Source organism: Manihot esculenta, chromosome 11 (assembly GCF_001659605.2).
Source record: "Manihot esculenta cultivar AM560-2 chromosome 11, M.esculenta_v8, whole genome shotgun sequence".
Lineage (NCBI taxonomy): Eukaryota > Viridiplantae > Streptophyta > Magnoliopsida > Malpighiales > Euphorbiaceae > Manihot > Manihot esculenta.
Genome location: NC_035171.2, coordinates 22,312,905 through 22,335,233, shown reverse-complemented (window position 1 = coordinate 22,335,233; position 22,329 = coordinate 22,312,905). Strand labels below are relative to the sequence as shown.

The 22,329-nt window shown below is 30.6% G+C and overlaps 2 protein-coding genes across 2 annotated transcripts; one reads left to right on the top strand and one right to left on the bottom strand.

Annotated features, from left to right (window-relative positions):
* The first annotated feature begins 8,856 nt into the window (after window positions 1–8,856).
* On the top strand, window positions 8,857–11,557 carry LOC110627121 (dnaJ protein homolog). The gene is made up of 6 exons (XM_021773365.2): window positions 8,857–9,273; window positions 9,767–9,932; window positions 10,023–10,161; window positions 10,261–10,537; window positions 10,735–10,933; window positions 11,015–11,557. The coding sequence occupies exons 1-6, from the start codon at window positions 9,124–9,126 to the stop codon at window positions 11,338–11,340; spliced, it is 1,257 nt and encodes a 418-aa protein (XP_021629057.1). The 5' UTR covers window positions 8,857–9,123; the 3' UTR covers window positions 11,341–11,557.
* Window positions 11,558–14,248: 2,691 nt separating this feature from the next.
* On the bottom strand, window positions 14,249–17,834 carry LOC110626182 (probable receptor-like protein kinase At1g49730). Its single transcript, XM_021771960.2, has 7 exons — window positions 17,607–17,834; window positions 16,991–17,246; window positions 16,207–16,259; window positions 16,063–16,130; window positions 14,918–15,007; window positions 14,736–14,805; window positions 14,249–14,645 (listed from the first exon to the last, which is right to left on the bottom strand). Exons 1-7 carry the CDS (start codon window positions 17,668–17,670, stop codon window positions 14,347–14,349), a joined length of 900 nt encoding a protein of 299 aa, XP_021627652.1. The 5' UTR covers window positions 17,671–17,834; the 3' UTR covers window positions 14,249–14,346.
* Between the last annotated feature and the right edge of the window lie 4,495 nt (window positions 17,835–22,329).

Here is a 22,329-nt window from a genome sequence, read left to right as displayed (position 1 = left end):
TCTACTATAACTAAATAATAATTTTTTATTATAATATCATATATTTTATAAAAATAATTTAATATTCATTTTTATCTGCAATCATTTATAAAATCATTTATATTATATTTTAAAAAAATATTTTGTTCTTTACTTTTATATAACAAAATATAAATTTATTTTTATACAAATAATTTTAAAAAATAGTTTTCAAGAAATAAATAACAAGAATAAAAAATTATTTTTAATTTAAAAATAAAAAATAAAAAATAGAAATCGTACAACATTATCAAATGCACCCTAAATTTTTTATTATTTAAAAAATTTTTGGAAAATAAATTTTTTATGATCCGATAAAAAATTAAATCTATTTAAACGTTCCTCCCATCTTCTATGGAATTTGCTATTTATGATTCATACAGCAGGAGTCCATCGATGAGAATGGGCTAGAGAAAGCTGAACTCTAATAGGATCTGAAATGGAAAAAACCTATAAAAATTGTTCGTCATATTTTAAGAAAGATGAAAATTTTGCATTAATGGAACACAATTTACTAAATTTTAATTTATAGATTTTTACTTGTATGCTAAATTAAGCTTAATTGAAATTTTTTAAATTAATTTGAATAAAATTTTAAACTCGATTAAATCCAACATTTTCAATAGATATAAAGCTACCTTAAACATTTAACCATTTAAATTTTATGGTAAGTACATTTAAATAAATCTAAATAAATCTGAGAGGGTTCAGGTTTTACTTCTCAATCTCATTTTTAAAAAAAAATTAATTTGATTATTCACCTTAATTCTAGAATGATCATACGTTATACTTGTCTCATTATTTGATCTAATCCTTCTGACTTTATTTATTGCTCTGTTTAGCTTGATGAGACTTCATGTTTAGCTGTATTAAGGAAGGCCTCCTTACCTAGATTTAATTTGAAACCTGAGTTTTGTTTGCTTGGATTTTAATATATTGCATTAAAAAAAACAACTGAACACAATTTTAAAGTAAAACAAATAATGAAAGATAAAAAATTAAAATTTTCAATTTAGTAAATTAGAAAGGTAACTTTTAAAATGTTTTAAATTTTTTAAAACAAAATTTTAAGAGAACTATATTTAAATAAAAAATTTAATTATTACTTTAAAACTCATATATTATTGTCTTATTAAGAAGTGAGGTGAAATATCCGGAATTTTATTTTTTTTAATAATTTTAAATTTAAATTTTATATATAAAATACTTTTAAAATTTAGATGGAAATATTTTATTACTTTTAATAAATTTATTCATTGCAAATGTGAACTAATTGAATAATGAATTTTGTTTTTAAAAATAAAATGATAAAATTAAATAGTTTTTCTAGTTGGGATAAGTTAAAAAGTCTTTTTAGGCTCAGCATCTGAGTCTACCAGACCATTTAACTCTATACTATTATTAATATCAAAATTTAATACATCATACAAAATTGAAGGAGAACATAACACTATGAAAAACCAGATATTGAACAAGCTGTTCTAATTATTGTATATATGAGCGACTTGATTTGTTGATATTTTAACAAGGGAGAAAGAAACTCCACCTACCTCATGAATAAGAGTAGTACAATCCTCAATAAGTATTAAAAAATAAGATCTATTATCTTTTTTTATCTTAAAGTTTGAATTAAAATAAGACAATCAGATTCTACACAAATAGAAAAAAAAATTAATGCCTTTAACCGACTTAAAGCCTCCCGAAAACATAACGCCTCACCTAAAGTTGGATTATTAACACCTAATTGGACAATCAATTTTTTAGCACAACACAAGCCACTGCTGTTTTACACAATCATACCAAAACTAAAGTTGCCATTAAGTTGAACTGAAATGTTTACATTACATTTATAATGACCCATCATAGGAGCCTTCCATAAAACCTCACCCACTTCACCATGATGTTGTTTGTCCCTTTGGTTTGCAACCTGCAACTCATTCAAGACATAACAGTTTTAGATAATATAAAATGAGTATCATCCATCTTTTGATTTTATACCACATTATTTCCATTCATCCATAAACTCCATAAAATCATAAAGACTTCCTCATTCTCCTTTGATCGACATTACTGCAATACAAAAGTCAACCATTAGGAAACAGTTTGAATTGGATTCCATCCAATCGAAGATAAAAGCTATACCTGTTTAGCCGTAAAACAATTGTGGATAAGATGAATTTCATATTCTGATTCTTGATGACAAAGTGGACAGATTTCATCTACATCAACATGGTGCCTTCTAAGATTTACTTTACATGGAATGACCTGTTGTAAAATTCGCGAATTAATATCTGAACCTTTTCTAGAACCTGCACTTTCCATATTTTTCCTTAAGGAAACATTTGATCAGGTACCTGTAACTCAAAATGTTCCATCGGTAGCTTGTATCCCTCCTTGACTGAATAGTGCCCATTTCGATTAGATTTCCAATATCACTCATCCCTTCTTGCAACACGTGAAAGTGGTATCTGCAAAATATAGTAGCATATTATTGCAGAAGAAACGACAAATGTTTAACCTCTCTTAGTTGTTTTCGAAAAAACTCATGATGATTTATTGACCATTATTCCATTCTTTTAACGCAATGAGCAATTTGATCTTCCAAAGGCATTCGTTCACTTTGTTTCCACCCTTCTGCACTACTTCTTTGCAATCTACTTCCTGCATCCATGAGTTTTCAAATTGAACCCTTTTCTTTACATATCTTTGTAATTGCACTCCATTTGCTAAAAAAGTTGGAAGATGATTAGAAGCTTCAGTTTTTAGTACCTGAATTTTTGCCATCTGAAAACTTGTTTGCCATGAACGTGAACAAACAGCCCTATCTAACCTCTCACGGATTAAACTTGCCTCTCTACAATTAGTCCAAGTAAAGCATGGACCCTCATAATCCAAATCCTCTAACTGACAGAACTCTAAAGCTGCTTGGAGACCTTCTATAAGATATCTCGGCTAGATCTCCTCCCTCTTTTTCAGATGGCCAGAGTATATCGTTGAAGTCCCTCATCACACACCAAGGTTTATTCGACTTGGGAAGTAAAGATTTTAGAAGTTCCATCCCTAGCACATGCTCTTCTATTCAAATGCCCATAAAACCCAGTTAGCCTCCATTGGATCATCCCTTCAATCTTTACCAGAACATTTATATGATGTTTAGAATAGTTAATCAACTGGGCTATTGAACTTTCTTTCCACAATAATGGCAAGTCGCCACTAACTCCAATTGAATCCACCAAAAAACAACCTTGATAGTCCAGTCTCCTTTTAAGTTGAAAAATTTTTTGTTCTTTAATTTTTATTTCCATTAAAAAAATAAAATTGGGCCTTTTATTCTGGATTAATTCAAATAAATCCCGCTCTACTTATGGAGAGCCTATTCCGCAACAGTTCCAACTTAGAGTACTCATAACTCTTGGCAGGTCTAGAATCCAGAACTAGCCTCTTTCAATTTTTTTGAACCAACATCAAAGGTATCTTGAACCTTATCTACATCAGTATCCGACTCTACAATAACTTCATCCACGCGCCTACGCTTCTGTTCAGATAACAACATTGTATCATCTAAATTTTGAGCCTCAATCCCCTCCTTATCTCTATCATCAACCACTTCCATCCTATCCAATTTTGAATTTTGAATTGGAACAAAGCTAGACGCACCACCATAAAATTCTGATCGTCCTCCATCAACTTTTTGTTTCATTTTTTCGACCAAAATCTCAGATTTTGTATCATCCCGTGATTCATTGTAAGACACTAAATCACTCTTCGATCGCAGCCACTAAGCTTCTATCTAAGATATTTGTTGTGTTTCAGCCCTCAACCATGGTCCCCATAAGAACTTTTCTGGTAGAAAATTAGGCATATCATACAACAAACTACAAAACTGATTCGAATGCCCTATAATTCCACAAAAATAACAAAAGGCATTCAATCGTTTATATTTAACATCAACCCATTGCCATGGTATTTTTTATTTCTTCACCTAAAATTGTTTTTTCAAAGGCTTATGAACATCCATTCGAACTATAATCCTCATATAGTCCCTCCATGTTCGAGTATAATTCTTTGAATCAGATTCAATATAACTTCCCACAAAATTACCAAAATCTACAGTATATTTTTCCAACATAAAACCAGATAGTAAATTATGAACTTGTACCCACATGTCAATCTTGGTTAATTTTACTTCCTTTGGTTTCTCATTAGGCTACAATTCAAGGAGCAAAAGAGGAAGCTATTGATGTTAGTGTATTTGCCCTAGACCATTATCTCGGACGTTTTTGTATGTTATTTTGTTTATTAATAAAAGAGGTTTTTTTATCATTATTATTTGTTTGCATGTTACACAATAATGATTAACATCCATAATTACTTATTATTATGATAATAATAATAAAATATGACTAGTATGATTATTGATTGATAATCATGAGATGATTATGTGTATGTTGATATAAATTAATAATCATAAATACTTGTTAGAGAATAAAATATTGGATGAACCCACATTGAAATTACTACATGGGTTATTATTATAAGTGAATCTCAAGATAGTTATGTTTTAATCCTTTAACTTGAGATTGTTATAGTTTCTAATATAAAGACTGTTATGTTTTGACATAACCAAACATTGTCTTTAATTGGACAATCATAAATGTTATGATTGAGCATAAAAGAAATTATGTAGAGGATATTGAACAATCAAGATAGAATTTGTTCATCTCTTTGAGAGAGATATCTTCTAGACCCCTCGATAAGTGAGACTGAGAAATGCATGGCCATACTTAAATGAATTGATAATATGATCAATATCATTTGGTTTTATTAGTCTACTTAGAGATCGAGAAATTATAAGTTTGAACGTTATAAGTTTGATATTGAACATGACTTATGTTCAAACTAGATATCGCGTAACAAAGGGATTAATACATGTTCTGTTTATTAGACTTTACCAAACTATCGATCCTCTTATTAATTGGATAGTCATAATGTCTTGTTAGAGACCGCTTATAATTTATGGGTCTTGTCGGACTGGGCATATTGCCAATTAAAGTGAGCCTATTGGGTCATACATAAAAGAACGTCACTGATGTGCTATGTCATATTAATGGGCTAGGAGCCCATTAGTATAATTAATAATAATAAAGATATTATTATTAATATTAATTATTTGTTATTATAAGATAATAATACTTAAAAGATATGCAATCTATCTGTAACTATTACAGATAAATGATTTTTCATTTTTCTTTTGAAAAGGACTTATCACATAGATATATGAGTATCTGCGAGGTTGTGATAGTTAGTATGAACACAACTTTTTTATGAAAAGAAGTGTGAGAAAATGAAAAAACTGAGAAAAATGAGTGATCATAAAACACATTCTTTGAATTGCGGGAGAAAGATTTTGAGTAATCATTTTTCTGGGTTGCAAATTGGGGATCACATAGCTAATCCATCCGTTGAGAGAGCTAGCACTCCAGACGAAAACGTTTATGTGGATGCCATTGAGGGTGTTCGTTTCAGAAGCAGCACCATCAGTCCGGAAAAGTCTCTTTTCGTCAAGTTTAAAAGGTTAGTCTCTTATCCTTCCTTTCGAATTAAATGAAACACTCAGATCCTGAAAGGGAAACATAGATTTTTTTTCGGTGCTTAGATTGGGCCGCAGAATCTCTAGGTTTCATAACAGTTGATAACTCCATGGTGCACCCTTCAAAATTCTATCAACATCCATCTTATGGAAAAATTGGAATAAAAAAGCATTGTTTCCAAATTCTTTAACCATCTTCCCTTTAACTGGCCTCCATACACTAGCCATAATTTGACGCAAAATCTGAAAATTGACTGATTTATCCATCAAAAGTCTTCCCACAACACAATAGTGCAGTTCAATCCAAGCTCCTCCTCCACTACATTATCTTCCTCCACATATTCCATTTTTTCCTCCTCAGCCACCATATTCAGACACCTATACATTTCTGCCATATCTGCATCAATTTCACTACCATTGGCCATTATTATTTTGATGAATAGCAAAATAGAATATAAAAGAAAAAAGAAAGTAAGAATGAAGAAAGAGAGAATAAAGAATTATAGTCAATAGAAAGAAGAAAAGATTGAAGAAATGCAAGCAGTGAGTGACGTGAGTTGTTAAGGACACAATCAAAGAGCGATGTGAGTGGTTGAAGATACGAGCAATAAGCAACGCGAGTTGTTGGAGATGCGAGTAGCCAAAGATGTAAGGAGCGAATGACGCGAATGGGAGGTGCATCAAATGGCAAGCAACGGGAACAACTAGAGACTCGAGTAGTGAGCAACTGGAATAGTGAACGACGAGCGGTGATTGCCAGTGAGGGGCATCACAAAATCAACTTCTATTGGGTTTTAATTTTTTATTTTTAATAATTTAAATTTTATATATTTTAACTTTTATTATATTTTTTGAGTTTAAATCTTGAATTTATTAAAGTTTTTATTGTTTATGGAGATTGAATTTGAGATTTTCTTCCTTGGATTTTAATAAAATTAAATCTCAAAAACTAAAGTTTTGGATTCGAAAAATAGAGGGACAAATCTATTAATTATGTTATATCTTAGGAATGAAAAAGTTTTTTTTCCTTGATTTTTATTATATTTATTGAGTTTGAATCTTGAATTTATTAAAATTTTTATTTGTTTGTGAAGATTGAGTTTGAGATTTTTGGTTTGTTGCTTTGATTTGTAAATGAGTTGTATTGATTCGATTCTTTGAGAGAGAGACCTATAAATTTGCAGGAATTAAATTTTAAGATCTAAAGTTTTGAATTCTAAAAAGGGTAGTTCGGTCATTTTTCCTATCACTAATAGCATTTTTTTTACGGAGAAACTTTTAATTTTGAAGGAGAAACTTTTAATTTTGACGGAGAAACTTTTAATTTTGACAGAATCAAAGTTCAGGGACTAATATGTTGGTCTTTAAAAATAGAGGGACGAATCCGTTAATTATGGTATACCTCAAGAATGAAAAAGTAAGTTTTTCTAAAATTTATTATTTAATCAGAATAATAGTTATTTTTTAAATTATTTAAATTCCTAATAAATTTAGTAATGGATTACAATCTATTGATAATTTACTAATAGATTTACTAACGGATTTTACATCTATTAGTAAATTATTTTCTCTCAATTTATTATCGGATTTAAAATACACCAGTAATAATAAATAGAAAGAAAAAATTATTTTTTAATCCTTGAAGTATAGCGTAATTAATAAATTCATTTCTCTATTTTTAGAACCCAACTTTTTCGTCCTTGAGATTTAATTCTATCAAAATTAGAGGTTCTCCATCAAAAAGTGCCATTAGTGACAGAAAAAATAACCGAACTACACTTTCTAGAATCCAACACTTTAGTCCTTAAAATTTAATTTATACAAATTTATAGGTCACTCTCTCAAAGAATTGAAGAAAAAAATACGTTTTCATCCCTAAGATATTATATAATTAACAGATTTATCCCTCTATTTTTCAAATTCAACACTTTAGCCCCTGAAATTTAATTTCGTCAAAATTCAAGGAAGAAAATCTCAAACTCAATCTCCATAAACAAATAAAAATTTCAATAAATTTAAGATTCAAATTCAGCAAAGATAATAAAAATCAAAATATATAAAATTTAAATTATTAAAAATAAAAAGTTAAAATTCAATAGAAATTGCTTTTGTGATGCCGCTCGCTGTCGATCACTGCTTGCCATTTGAAAAATTTATTAAAACATCTCTTATATTTAAAAAAGTCTACTAGTTAGTCTTTTTGTTAATTTTAGTCATTAAGTATTATAAAAAAAATCTAAAATACTCTTAATATGGAGGGACTAATTAGTAAACTTTTTAATAATTTGAGGAACCAACTAATAATTTTTTCTAAACTAATGAGATTAAATAGTAAATTTTTAGTGATAAAATTAATAGAGAAATTAACTAATAGACTTTTAAAAATATCAGAGATATTTTAATATGTTTTTTAAAATTGAGAGATTAAGTAGTAAGTTTTTTCATACTCTAAGGATTAAATAATAATTTTTTATTTTATTATTTATAAGAATATTTTTAAAATTATATTTATTCTATTTTTTTTCATCAAATAAAAATTATTGACTTAAAAAAAATTTTAAATAAAATATCTTAGATTTTAATGAAATTAAATTTCAATACAAATTTTGGTTTAGTGCAATAATTTATTTCACGATCTTAGTGGCTTTATTTGAAATCTAGTTACAAAAATATTTAAAGCTATGCGCGATGTTTGGGAGCACTTGATTTAGGTACTAACATACTAAATTTCTTACTACCATTGGAAGTGAATGTTACGATAGTTATTTCTTTATCTTTGCATTAATTAATTATTTTTTTAAAAAAGTAATATTTTCAATTAATTAATTTTTTAATATAGTAAAAATCAGAAGTACACAAATAGATGCATATTTCTATCAATAATTAATTTTTATTTGAGAATATGTATATATATAATTAATGTTTTCATATTTTTTAAATAAGGAAAAAAATTGCAGAAAACACTATTTATAGGTCTGCTGAGTAATTGTTCATATATTAAGTTCAAAAATTAAAAAAAATATTTGGATTATAGTAGTTAATATTGATTGAAATATAATATACATTTAACTTATTTTAATAATTAAAATGTCTATTTAAATTTAAAAAAATTAAAAATTTATATTACTGTTGGCAAATTATTTAAAGTACCCCTTTTGAGAAAATAAAAAAAAAAAAACCCAACTTCCTCGTTTTCTCGTGGGAGCGGTCATGTTTTACGGAAGCATCTGGAAGGCCAAGACGAAGACCAGAGCCAAATAGAAAAATGCAAAAGCGAATTCTAGACTCTTCTGTAACCTTCTTCAATCTCAACCGTCTATATCACTGCAGCGCTTTTAAACAGCCCTCGTATAACGCCCTCTCTGCCTTGATCTTTCTTGGCGAGTCATTGCTCTCAAATATTCCTTGCGTGTCCAGAGGCTTCTCAAGAAGAAGAATAGATCCAAAGACTGTTTTTGGAGATTTGGTTTGCGGGTTTTTCTGTGTTTGATTTGATATAGAGCGAAAGAAAGAATATGTTTGGCAGAGCACCTAAGAAGAGTGATAACACCAGGTACTATGAAATTTTAGGAGTGTCGAAGAACGCTTCCCAAGATGATTTGAAGAAGGCTTACAAGAAAGCCGCTATCAAGAATCATCCTGATAAGGGTGGCGATCCTGAAAAGGTAATTTTCTAGTTTTTGTTGTAGAGTTCGTAGTATTTATTTATTTACTAGCAAATCCATTTAAGCTTTTTCTTCTTGGTGAGGCATTTATGGATTTGTTACTGTGAAATTTGTTTCGGGTATATCTTACGGTAATGATTGTAAGTTGTTGGAATTGCAAGAATTCGTTCTGGTTTGATTTTGCCAAGATGGATTAATTAGTTTCTTTATTCTTGAATAGCTGAGAAAATTGACTGAAAGGGAAATTAATGAGAGGAGTTGATGGAAATATGGTGAAATTTATGGTATAAATTTTTATTTGAATTTATTCGAACCGCTTAAGATTTGTGTCCTGAGGTTCTCAATGGGTCTCTTAATGTGGTATTAGCAAGCGTGTTGATGTAAAGGGAAAAATGAACATGACTTCTGGTTGTTGCTTGAGGGTTATGATGAGTGAATTGTAATTAAGTACTGTTTAATATTATTAAGTGGAGTTGTTGGGATGATATTGCAGTTCAAAGAGTTGGCCCAGGCTTACGAAGTTTTGAGCGATCCAGAGAAACGTGAGATCTACGATAATTATGGTGAGGATGCACTTAAGGAAGGAATGGGTGGTGGCGGTGGTGGCCATAACCCTTTTGACATATTTGAATCCTTCTTTGGTGGGAACCCATTTGGCGGTAAGTGCGGTTCTTTAATTTGCTGGCGATTCTGCTAATGATCTAGCTTGTGTATGTTAATGCGCCTAAATTATGCTGTCTTGAACATAGGTGGCAGTAGTCGAGGAAGGAGGCAGAGACGGGGAGACGATGTGGTTCATCCCTTGAAGGTCTCTTTGGAAGATCTATATCTCGGTACAACTAAAAAGCTTTCTCTATCCCGCAATGTTATATGCTCGAAGTGCAATGGGTGAGATGTTTAAATCATACCTTTTTTATTGCAGTTTTATGCTAAATTTCTTGCTGTGATGATTTACTGATATGGGATTTAACAATGGCTGGATGGCAGTAAAGGTTCGAAATCTGGAGCTTCAATGAAGTGCCCTGGTTGTCGGGGAACTGGTATGAAGGTCTCAATAAGGCAGCTGGGCCCTTCAATGATCCAGCAGATGCAGCATCCTTGCAATGAATGTAAGGGTACTGGTGAATCAATTAGTGAGAAGGACAAATGCACGCAATGCAAGGGGGAGAAGGTTGTTCCAGGGAAGAAAGTGTTGGAAGTCATAGTAGAGAAGGGCATGCAACATGGGCAGAAAATTACATTCCCCGGCGAAGCTGATGAAGCGGTATGTTGCAGACTTGTTTGTGAACTTTCTAGATGATATCTTCCCGAGTATTATAATAACATTTATACCTTCATTTCAAGTTATTTCAGATCAGCTATATTGGGTTTTTTCATCATCCGGCTATGGTTGAAGCCAATTTTTGCTTCTAATTAAGTATTGTTGGATTAAATTGATTTTTCTTTTTCCTTTTCCGGTAGCCTGATACCATCACGGGAGATATAGTTTTTGTCCTTCAGCAAAAGGAACATCCAAAATTCAAGAGAAAGGGGGATGACCTTATTGTGGAGCAGAGTCTATCCCTCACTGAAGCTCTTTGTGGCTTTCAGTTTGTATTGACACACTTGGATGGGAGGCATCTTCTTATAAAATCAAACACTGGGGAAGTTGTCAAGCCAGGTAATTAAAGTGAATGACGAAATTCCTTTGATTTAATCATAATTGTGACTAGTTGTAAATAATGATGGATGCATTATGCAGACTCATTCAAGGCAATTAATGATGAGGGTATGCCCATGTACCAAAGGCCATTCATGAAGGGGAAGCTGTACATCCATTTTATTGTGGAATTCCCTGATTCTTTGACCCCAGATCAGGTTAAGGCACTTGAGGCAATTTTGCCTCCAAGGCCCTTCAGTCAGCTGATGGATATAGACCTGGATGAGTGCGAGGAGACTACCCTGCACGATGTTAATATGGAGGAGGAAATGAGAAGGAAGCAACAGGGGCAGGCTCAACGGGAGGCATATGACGAGGATGAGGAGATGCATGGTGGCGCACAAAGGGTTCAATGTGCCCAGCAGTGATTGAACTAACTTCTTCTGATCTAGAAATTACAAATATACTTGTAATGGAATCGGGAAACATGTGATCATGTGGAAAATTTTCAGGGATGATGCTTATGGGTAAATTGCATGGTTCTCTGTATGTTTTCTTTTTGTTTTGTTGTTCTAATTGGATTATGTTTTTCATTCTTGTTCAAGAAGAAAATCATGTCACTGCCGCACGGCATACGACGCTCAAGTTTCTTAGGTCTTTTAAGGTTCGCTTCCACCCGTCATATGAACCTGCAATAGAATGGAGAGTTGAAAGGCGCGGTCGACATTTCCTTCATTCAATGAGAAGGAAATAAAAATATAGACCGAAAAAGAGAGCGCACTAGGCGATGAACACGAGTCGTAAGTAGGGGAGAATTACCAAGCGTAGTTTCTTTGCTGTGAAAAATGACTTGTATTTTAAAAATATTTATTATAAAAAGTATATTATATTTTTTATGAAAAAATATAATATATTTTTTATTTTTTAATTTTAATTTGAAAAATAAAATTTATTAATAAATTTATATATAGAAATCTGTAAAAAGTTGGTTTTTTTAAAGAGTTCCTTTTAATTAAAAATATTTTTATTATTTAAATTTTTAAATATTTTAAATGTTAAAAAATAAATAGTATTTTGTGAAAAATATTTTATATGAAATCTAATAATTTAATAAATTAAATTAAAATTTTAATTCAGTTTTTTTATCAGAGTTTAATTCAGTTCATTTAGTAGGTTATTCGATTTGATTGACATGGTTTTGGTTTGTTAGTTTTGTATTTGTTATTTATTTATTTAATATGATTAACTTTTTAAAAAAATTAAGAGAATTATGATTTTATTTTTTTTAGAACTAAAAAATTTTGTAAGTTAAATAACATATTTTTTTAATTTTATATATTGATAAAAAATAAATTAAATTAACTTTTTATGAAATTTTATTTAATAATTTTATATTTTTTTGAGGAGATATGACTTGAGGTTATACAAATGGACAGATCTTTATTTTTTGGAAACTTAAAATATAAATTTTAGATAATAAATACAAAAAGTCTAATGGTTACGTTATTTTATATTTTAATTTAAATATTTAAATTTTAAATAAATTAATTAATTTATATTTAGATATAATTTTGTTTGATTTTAAAAATAAAAATAAAAATATAAAAATTCATGTAACATGATACATAATATTTTATTATTTTTTAATATAAACTAATTTTATATATAAAAATAATGCTAATTTTCACTCGACTATAATTTATCTTAGCTCCTGGTCTTCTCTTCGTTAGCTCCTCTGTGTTGATCTCCTTTTACTGGTTGCTGCTTCGAAGTTGTTGGTACTCTGAATGGAAGCTTGCCTTTGATACCTCGTAGAAGTAGCAAATGACCAACAAAAGAGGGATGACGCAATTGGCTTTTCTTTTTGGGTTTATTTGAAGAGTTAAGCTTTTAAAGGTTTCAGGGATTTTTGTTCTTCTGCTGGGTTATCTGGGTTTGGCCTTTGAGGGTGGATAGTTGTGGCTTGTTTAATTTAAGCTATGGGCTCATATATTTCTATGGGCCTTAGGCTTCATATTTTGTAGACCTTAGATAATTTTCTCTTAATAATAAATTTTATTTAGATAAAAAATTCAATATATTTAATTTTAAAGACAATAACTTAATTATTAAATATGCAATTTACAGTAATGATTTAATTAAACTGAATATTATTATAAAGTTTAATTTAATAAGATCAATATATAGTAAGTGTTAGTTTACCATCTACAAAATACTTCTAAAATAATAATATATATAAAATAAATGTAAAATACACTCAATATAATAGTATATATAAAATAGTTAAAAATAACGTATTTACTATAAAATATTTAGAATTATTATTAGAAAATAAAGACAATGTGCATATTTAACATTTGGTTGCTTGTTTTGACCAAAGTATATAAGTCGATTACAGCTTAGTGAGAATTAATATTATATTTAAAAAATAAAATATTATATATTATCTAGATTCTCAATATTTTGAAAATTAATAAAAATTATGTTTAAATAAATATGTTAGGCTAATTCATTAAAAACTTAAACGTAATGACGCAAATTTTGCAGTTTCTCAACCAATTTGCCTAATTTTAAAAATAAATGATGGCAATGTTTTCTGTTCGTTCCTTATATAACTGTAAATAAATCAGTTCATCTTCTCCAAGGTTTTGTTTTCTCTTTATTCATTTGGGTATTATACCTTTACCTCACATGAGAAAGTACATAAAAAGAAAAATAAAAGAAAATGAAATAAGTTCACAAGTCATTTTTATCATGCGATTTTTTTTTTTTAACAATGGTATAAGCACATATACGAGTGTCATAATTAATTTTGTTTTTTACTTTTCTTTTAACTCAAACTGCTGAGAAAATTTTTCAGAAGTCTGAAAATTTAATTTTGATCGTTTTTCTCTCTTGTTTCTTTTTTTTCATCTATTTCCCTCAAAACAAACAAAGTAAAAGACTGTTGTTTGATAAAAAAAAATATTTTTCAGAAAAATATTTTTCATATTTTTGAAACTCTGAAAAATTAAGTCATTTTGTAAATTTTATTAAAATTTCTATATATAAATTTATTATTAATAATTTATTTTTTAAATTAAAATTAAATAATAAAAAATAAATTATTTTATTAATAAATATTTTCCATGAAAAAAGTTTTTTAAATATAAGTTACTCTCCAAAAATAAACAAACTTCCAAACCGGGCAATGGAAGTTATTTTAATTCTTTTTATTTTCTCTCATGTAATTAACTTCTCCTTTCCCTTGGACTTGTAATTAACCGAAAGAAGCGCTACTTTAGTTCTTTGTTCTGGTGACTAGCCTATGACAGATTAAACAGAAGGCACGGCATAAAAAGGAATTGCAGCACTGCAGAACTAGCACTGCATGAAGGAAATTAATCTGTATTTGAACAATAAAAAGAATTTCATATCAACGAAACTCAGGAATCTCATGGAATATCTACCTTTTTCTGCAGATACCGAAATATCCGAGGAATAGAAAATATCTGGCTATCTCCAGATTTTATACACAATCTTGCTACTGCTAGAAGATGTTTAAGCTCTCCAGTGTCATAATTGTTTCCAAGATCTGGGTCTATCATCTTTTGAATGGAATTACGAAAATGAGATCCTTGGATCCATTGGATTAAATCACTGCTTCCTTTCTCTGATGATTGACCAGTTATTAACTCAAGGATTAGCACACCAAGCTGGAAAATTATGTTTCCACAATTTTGATTCATAGAATCTGCAAGTCGAGTTATTAGACAAATAAGGTTAAAATATTGACTAAAAATAAGCCGGAGGATTTTTTGAGAGGGTGATGGTTATAAATCACCTTCTGCACATGAGGCATGGGGCACAGTAACATAACTTCCAACGGAACTAGGAAGGCCAACATTGGAGAGCTGTAATAAGAAGAGGAGGAGAATTAACTACTGAGGTTTCTGCGTACTCCAATTTCAATGGAATATTAAAAAGCACGGGCAATGGGAAGAGAAGACGAGAAAATAACTTCACCTTTGCAGTAAAGTTCTCATCTAGCATGATATTACTTGAGCTGATGGACACATGATACGCTGGTGGGTTGCTAAAGAGAAGTAAATACTCCTGCAATGTAAAGTAGACATAAGTAGAATGCTCTTAACTGGTGTGCACCTGCAAAATATTCTGCACTAAAAACTAGCTTTTGTACATTATATTGTTCAACCATTCAACGGACGAAACAACCAATAACTCTAAAAGTTAAACAAATTGCTGCGTGAAGGGCACAAAAAGATGGGCTCATAAGCAGATCCAAAATATATATACAATTAGCCTAATGAGGATGAAGTGAGTGATGGGATAAACATTTTATAAAATAACAATCAAAAGAATGATATCACTTGAACAGCTGCTTGTTCCAAAGATTTGCACAATACATTGTCCCAAATTTCTGATAAAGATAAACTTTTTGAAAGTTTGAAAGTTAATGGCAAGACATGCAAAACTTATCGCTACCAATTCCTAGCACAATGTGAAGTGAAGAGATTTTATGCATCTGGAAATTTGGTGGATCACACTTTAGCTTAAGGAGGCTGTTCTACAACTCGTTCACTATTTATCACTACAGCTTACTAGCTATTTATGGACAATTGCTTTGACCATCAAGCTGTGTGTGTATATCTATATATTGTTACTTTTTTGGTCTGTTAATGAACTGCATAATGAGGTAGCAAAATCCTACTTTTATTGGACTTTCTACTGATAATATAACGGGTAGGCTACTGAAAATATCATGTAATTGTGTTACCATAGAATATATTCCACTTTAGCAATTCTGCCTCCATAACTATTGCAGGAGTAAATATTTTGGACAGAAGGAGAAGAAGGCATGATCACAGGCTACAAAAATCAATATCAACATTATGGATGCTCTATGTAAATGTGTCTTAAAAACATGTAATTCTGATCCTCTGAACTTTGGTGAAACTTTTTAGATGTAATATTCATTTTTTTTGGAGCTGTAATTTTTTCAATTTAACTAGTCAATTTTAGGAAGAGGCACTGTGTAAATAGGATTTTGTTATTGAAATTAGGTTTAGTCAACAACTATGATTTCAAAGAAAAAAAATAAAAAAGCTATTCTGTGCAGTGACAAATTTTAAGGATTTTAAGTGACTTACCAGTGCAGATGTCACCCCAATTGCTATCTGTAACCTTGTATTCCAATTCAAGGGGGTCTTCAGAGGATCTGCCAAGAGCCATTGATTGATGACAGTAAAATTTTGCAATCATATATCACTTGCAGGTTCTGGTATGGAGCTTACCATTTAGATGCTCCTTCAGGCTTCCATTTTCTATGTTGTCAAACACTAACAACCTGCACGGTTTGATGATACAAATATATTAAAATCAACAAAAAGTAAAAATAAAAGCACACTTAGAATGGTCAGATCAACGTTAAAAGAAATAATAATTCCTCATGCTCATCTTAATAGAATCATAATCATACCATGAAACGTGATCTAATCTAGAATGAAAATCGCAAATAATTTTCAGATAGGAATCTTTTTTCCCCAGATTTCCCTTGCATTGTGACACAAAATTTGTGACAAACTACAACTTTAGATAGGGACACATGAACCTGAACCATGGTCAACACAAATATTATTTAATGTGTGTTGAGTGATTTTCAGAAAGCTATTGACAGTTAGATTTTATCACATCTTCTGGGTTACCTCAAAGAAACAATATCTTAACCAGCCTCATTACATTGTATTCTTTGTGGATTATTATACAGTTTCACAATTTCATGTCCTTTGGTCTATTGTTTGATAACATTCAAACCTGACTGCATTTATACCAATATTTTGTGGCTTGATGCAGGAATGTTTTATCAAAAGTCAAACACAGATTCTCATTTCCTGTCTCTCTCACGAATCCAGACTCGCACACACAGATACATGCCCATACATTGCAAACACTTATTATTTCTGTTAAATTCTCAATATTTCTGCAATTCACAGAAAATTTGAATAGAATTAACTGTTATGCTTCTGCTTCTCTTGAACAAGGAAAAACAAAAAAAGAAATACAGGAGTGAGATAAAACCTCTTAGGACCAGCGGAGAAGCCTTTAAGTGCAAGAAGATGACGGTGATGCAAACGCCCCAAAAATTGTACTTGCTTATAGAAAACATCTTTTCCTTCATTGAGATCTTTAAGTTCCTTGACCAGAGCAACGTCACCATCTCGGAATTTGGCCTTATAGGCGGTTCCATTAGAATCACTATACAGTATCCTATGAAAACTATCAGTTGCCCTCTTTATATCATTGTATGAGAAGCGCCTGACAAACAATAATTGGCCTGCAAAAACAAAAATTTTTGGGAGATAAAAACTACAATTAACAACTCAAAAATCTACAATCTTTAATCAGATTTAGGGCTCTACATTTGATCAGTCTCAAAACCCAATTTCAAGTTTTCCCATCATCGCCCAGGAATGCACACTAATGCAAGAAAACGAAATTCTTCACAGCTAAATTCTTCACAGCAAAGAATTTCATAGAAGACAAATCACAAGCACATAAGCACATTCAAATTCGAAACTCATTAATCCTTAATTAACTCGCAGCATAGGCAATTCAACAACTTCAATATCACGAAAGAGTGACATAACGGCCAAAAACACAGAATTCAAAAACTGGGAAGTGAAAATGGAGATACCAGAACGAGATCGGTGAAGCCAAGCGAGGAGGTGAGGCCTGATCTTGCGAATAAGACGATCCATCCCAATTAAACAAAAACCGTGAGGATTTCAGTGTCTGCACTGAGCAGCACAGTTATAGTAAATTCTTGTCAATTCAGTAACTACATTTTGCGAAGTCTCTACGGATTTGTCTCTACCCTCTGTACGGTTACTTGTTGGATCTGTTAGTTGCTTGTACTTATTCACTGCTCTGTAAGGTTGAAGTAGAAAATTACTTTTCAGTTATAAACATTTGAAATTAATTGACAAAATTGAGAATTATTATTTTCTTTACAATATTTGATTTAAAACCCGAGGAACCGAGAAAATTGAGAATTATTTTCAGTTATACCTGAGGAATAGAGAACCCAGCAGTTAGATGGCCGCTTGTCAGTCAGTTCAGAGTCTCAGCCAGTACTCATCTCTTATTTCAAAAAATTAAATATTTTAAGCATGATTCATGCATCATGATATATAATAGATTGATTGTATTAGAATTCGCGAATATGACGCATTGCATTATTCATTATGGGTGTTGATGGACAACAGGAAGTCCTGAGGAGCCCCACTGAGGGCCGGACACAGAGCTTATTGTATATAACAGAAGTTCTGAGGAGCTCCTTCAAGAGCCGGGCACAGAGTAGAGGGAAACTTAGGAATTATTATTTTCTTTTATAATATTTGAAATTAATTGACAAAATTGTCGACATTTGAAATTAATTGACAAAATTGTGGACATTTGAAATTAATTGACAAAATTGAGAATTATTATTTTCTTTACAATATTTGATTTACAATTAAAATTTAACGTATCACGGAAATTTTTTTTTAAAAAATTCTAACAGAATTATTAAATGTAAATTTTACTACTTTTTTTTGTTTAAATCATAGAAAATAAATTCTATATTTACGTGAATAGAGAATTACATGTAACAGATATATTCTCTAGGTTATTAATTTCACAAAATTTAAAAATAATCTAAATATTATTAAATGAAAACTCATTGATAATATTATTATAAGTACTTCCTATTTTATTTTAATTTCAATACAAATAATAATCATTAATTCATGATATAACTAATCCTGACCTAGGGCCAATTTTGGTTCAGTAGCGTCAATTCAATTTGATTTAGGGATGGAATCAAAATCAGTAAATCAGTTCAATTTATGACGGTTGGAATACAGTTTCTATTTTTTTCAGTTTCAATTCGGTTTTATAACAATTACTGTTTTTTATGATTTCGATTTCGGTTATAATTAAATTCAAATTATAAATGCCTCATTTTAAAAAAATTTAAAAATAAAACATTTAAATAAAATATAAATAAAGAAATATAAATTTTAAATATTATTAAATATATATTTAATTAAATAAAGACATTTTATTCATTTATATAATATAAAAAATATTACATTTAAATGGAAATAATATTTTTTAAAAGTAAAAAACTTCAACTTAATAATTTAATTTCCTTATACATTAATTTTAATTCACATAATATTATAAAATATTTTATTTTAAAAATAAAAACATCGAATCAAAATTGAATTAGACCGATTCAGTCTAGTTTTAATTTATAAAAGGAGATCGTAATCCACCTCTTTAATTTAAGGTTTCGGTTCAATTCAGAAAATGAAACCAGTTGACCAGACTAATTTCAAATTTGATTGATCTGATTTTGATCCGATTCACGGTCCAAACCGAATTGGTGCCAAGTTTATATATAAGTTATTAGGAGTGTGCGATTTTGGGACAGTTTGAAACGTAACCGAAAATTAATTCCTTGAATTTTTTGAAATCAGAATTAGAATTGAATTTCATTAAGGTTTCAATACGGTTCTATATATTTTCAGTTCCAGTTCGGTTCTAGTATCGATTCTTATTTTGAATTTAATTTCAGTACAGTCTATGGTTTCTATAATAAAATTTAAAATTGAACGAAATAATTAAATACTTCTAACATAATATTAATATTATTTATATCAAACTAACAAGTCTCACATTTAAACTTTAAAATAATATCAAACATCAGCAATATCATATAATATTTCTGATGCGGTCGAAATGAAACTGTTTGTGATTGGTCAATACTATAAGAAAGAAAACGTGAGGTAGTGGGTGTCCACGGCAGCCACTCCGATACTCAAGTCAATAATCTGAAGAATATGGTGAATACAGAGTTTGAAAGTAGTTGTGTAAGAGAAATTGTATACATTTGCCTATGTGATCATTCTCCTTTTATACTGTAAAAAGATAGAGATAAATATAGTATTTCTTAATAATCCGGCAGTGATGTGGCTGACTATTTGATAAGGGATCTCACCAGCTAATAAGTCAGTGATTCCACGATTATAGGTATAATGGGGATATGCTGGAGTGTGCCTGATAACGGTAACTTTATGCTGAGACTCGACCTATCTAGGAAAGGGTGAGCCTTGATGATGAACTGAGTGTTTAAGGTGTTTGGGTCTTCTTTTCTTCGGATGGGACCGCATTGCGTACTTATTAGATCCTTGCCACGTGGCCTTATTTCATAGTGACAACTCATAGCTTACTTTGAACGATCGTTGTGTAATATCAGAGGTACCCTGCTGGTCTTTGATTCTTCAGATTCGAAGATGACAGTTTTCCTTCTCGATCTGGGACACTTGGTATGATTAGATTGGTCTTCAATGCTTTGCGTCATTTTGCCTGCTTCTGTCCATAAATAATGATTGCCTTATTTCTCGAGCAGTGTTCAAAGTTTGCTTGCTATGCCATTGTATAAAATCCTTCTTCTTTCCTTTTGTTTACAACTGATGTTTGCGAATGTTCTGACCGCTCCCCTTCTCCATTTTTATTCCCTTGTTCCAGGTATTTTTCTTTTTGCTTTCCCTTGTTTGTGACATAGCCTATCAAGATGGTTTGACTATATTTAACATAGAATATCAAATGTTTCAATATGAATTGTGATAATTTAATGGTTAAGAAAAGAGGAGACCTAAAATGACATGGATTGAAGTAGTATCAAAGAATTTATAATTTTTAAATATTGATGCGAAATTATTTCCAAATAGAGCAAAATAATGAAAAAGACCCATATAACCAATAAAAATAAGTTATGGAATTAAGACTTCGTTGTTGTTATTGTTGTAACCTAAATGACTATAAATTCTTCTGTAGGTTCATTACCTGTAGATTCTGTAGGTAATTGAACCTGCACACCTGCACACCTGCAAAATCTATAAGTTCAGTTACTAGAGTTGCATTTATGTAGTGTGTTAAGATATAGAGCCTAATAATATATGGAAAAATTACTTTTTAGGTTTAACGTAATTAACACTTCTGTCCCTTTATTTTGGCGACCCAACACTTAAGTCCCTCACTTTATTTTCTGTCCAAATTCGTAGTCCTTCTGTCCAAAATAGCCGTTTGGGACACGTGAATTGACAAAATTAACCCTCACTAAACCCAAACCCAAATGCCTCTTTTTCTTCTTCTCCTTCTTCTTCCTACCCTTTTCTGCAACTTCTTTTTCTTCTTCTTCTTTCTTCTTCTTCTTCTTCTTCTTCTTCTTCTTCTTCTTCTTCTTCTTCCTACCCTTTTTGCAACTTCTTCTTTTTCTTCTTCTTCTTTCTTCTTCTTCTTCCTACCCTTGTTGCAACTTCTTCTTCTTCTTCCTACCCTTGCTGCAACTTCTTCTTCTTCTTCTTCTTCTTCTTCTTCTTCTTCTTTTTCTTCTTCTTCTTCTTCTTCTTCTTCTTCTTCTTCTTCTTCTTCTTCTTCTGCAACTGGAGAAAACATGAAAGAGAAAAAAAATAGGAATTTCACATTAAGAGAAGAGTATTTCTGGAAAAAATTATCGCCTCTCACTTTTGACTCTTTGACCAAACGGTTTAAATGGACGGAAGGACTACGAATTTGGACGGAAGAGAAAGTGAGGGACTTAAGTGTTGGGTCGCCAAAATAGAGGGACAGAAGTGTTAATTACGTTAAACCTCAGGGACTAAAAAGTAATTTTTCCATAATATATTATGAACTGTACACCATGCCCCACTGTCGCGGATTCACTATTCTCCTAGGGCTATTTTATCTTTTTGTATTTTCTCTAGGCATATAAATATATAATATTCTCCTAGTGTATTATGTTCCAAAATTCACAGAGAAATAAGAAAACCTTAGCCGCCGTAGACGTAGCCAAATTAGTGAATCACATTAAATTTGTGTGTTAATTTCTTTTTATGCTTATTTTTAGATTGTGTGATTATTCGATTTTCAATAACTGGTATCAGAGCTTTTGATTCGTATCACAATAATATGAAAACACGATGGAAATCCCAAAGGTTCGAATTGAGAAGTTCGATGAAACAAATTTTGGTTTTCGGAACATGCAGATTGAAGATTTTCTGTATCAGAAAAACCTCCATGAACCCCTGTTAGGGGAGAAGCCATAAATTATGAAACAGGAAGTTTGAAATTTGAAGGATCGAAAGGCACTAGGGTTGATCCGTTTGACGTTGGCAAGAAATGTTGCCTTTAATATCGTTAAGGAGATGATGAATGCAAGATTGCTAACAGCTCTGGCGAACATGTATGAGAAACCGTCAGCCACTAACAAGGTATATCTAATGCGTCGTTTGTTTAATTTAGAGATATCTGAAGGTGGATCTGTCATATATCATATTAACGAATTTAATATGATCATCAGTCAATTAAGC

Coding starts and splice junctions, on each gene's coding strand:
- LOC110627121 (XM_021773365.2), top strand. CDS start 9,124: ATGTTTGGCAGAGCACCTAAGAAGAGTGATAACACCAGGTACTATGAA. Junction 9,274..9,766: donor AGGGTGGCGATCCTGAAAAG/GTAATTTTCTAG, acceptor ATGATATTGCAG/TTCAAAGAGTTGGCCCAGGC. Junction 9,933..10,022: donor TGGTGGGAACCCATTTGGCG/GTAAGTGCGGTT, acceptor TCTTGAACATAG/GTGGCAGTAGTCGAGGAAGG.
- LOC110626182 (XM_021771960.2), bottom strand. CDS start 17,670: ATGGATCGTCTTATTCGCAAGATCAGGCCTCACCTCCTCGCTTGGCTT. Junction 17,247..17,606: donor GCTTCACCGATCTCGTTCTG/GTATCTCCATTT, acceptor TTGTTTTTGCAG/GCCAATTATTGTTTGTCAGG. Junction 15,008..16,062: donor TTGGGGTGACATCTGCACTG/GTAAGTCACTTA, acceptor TTTACATTGCAG/GAGTATTTACTTCTCTTTAG.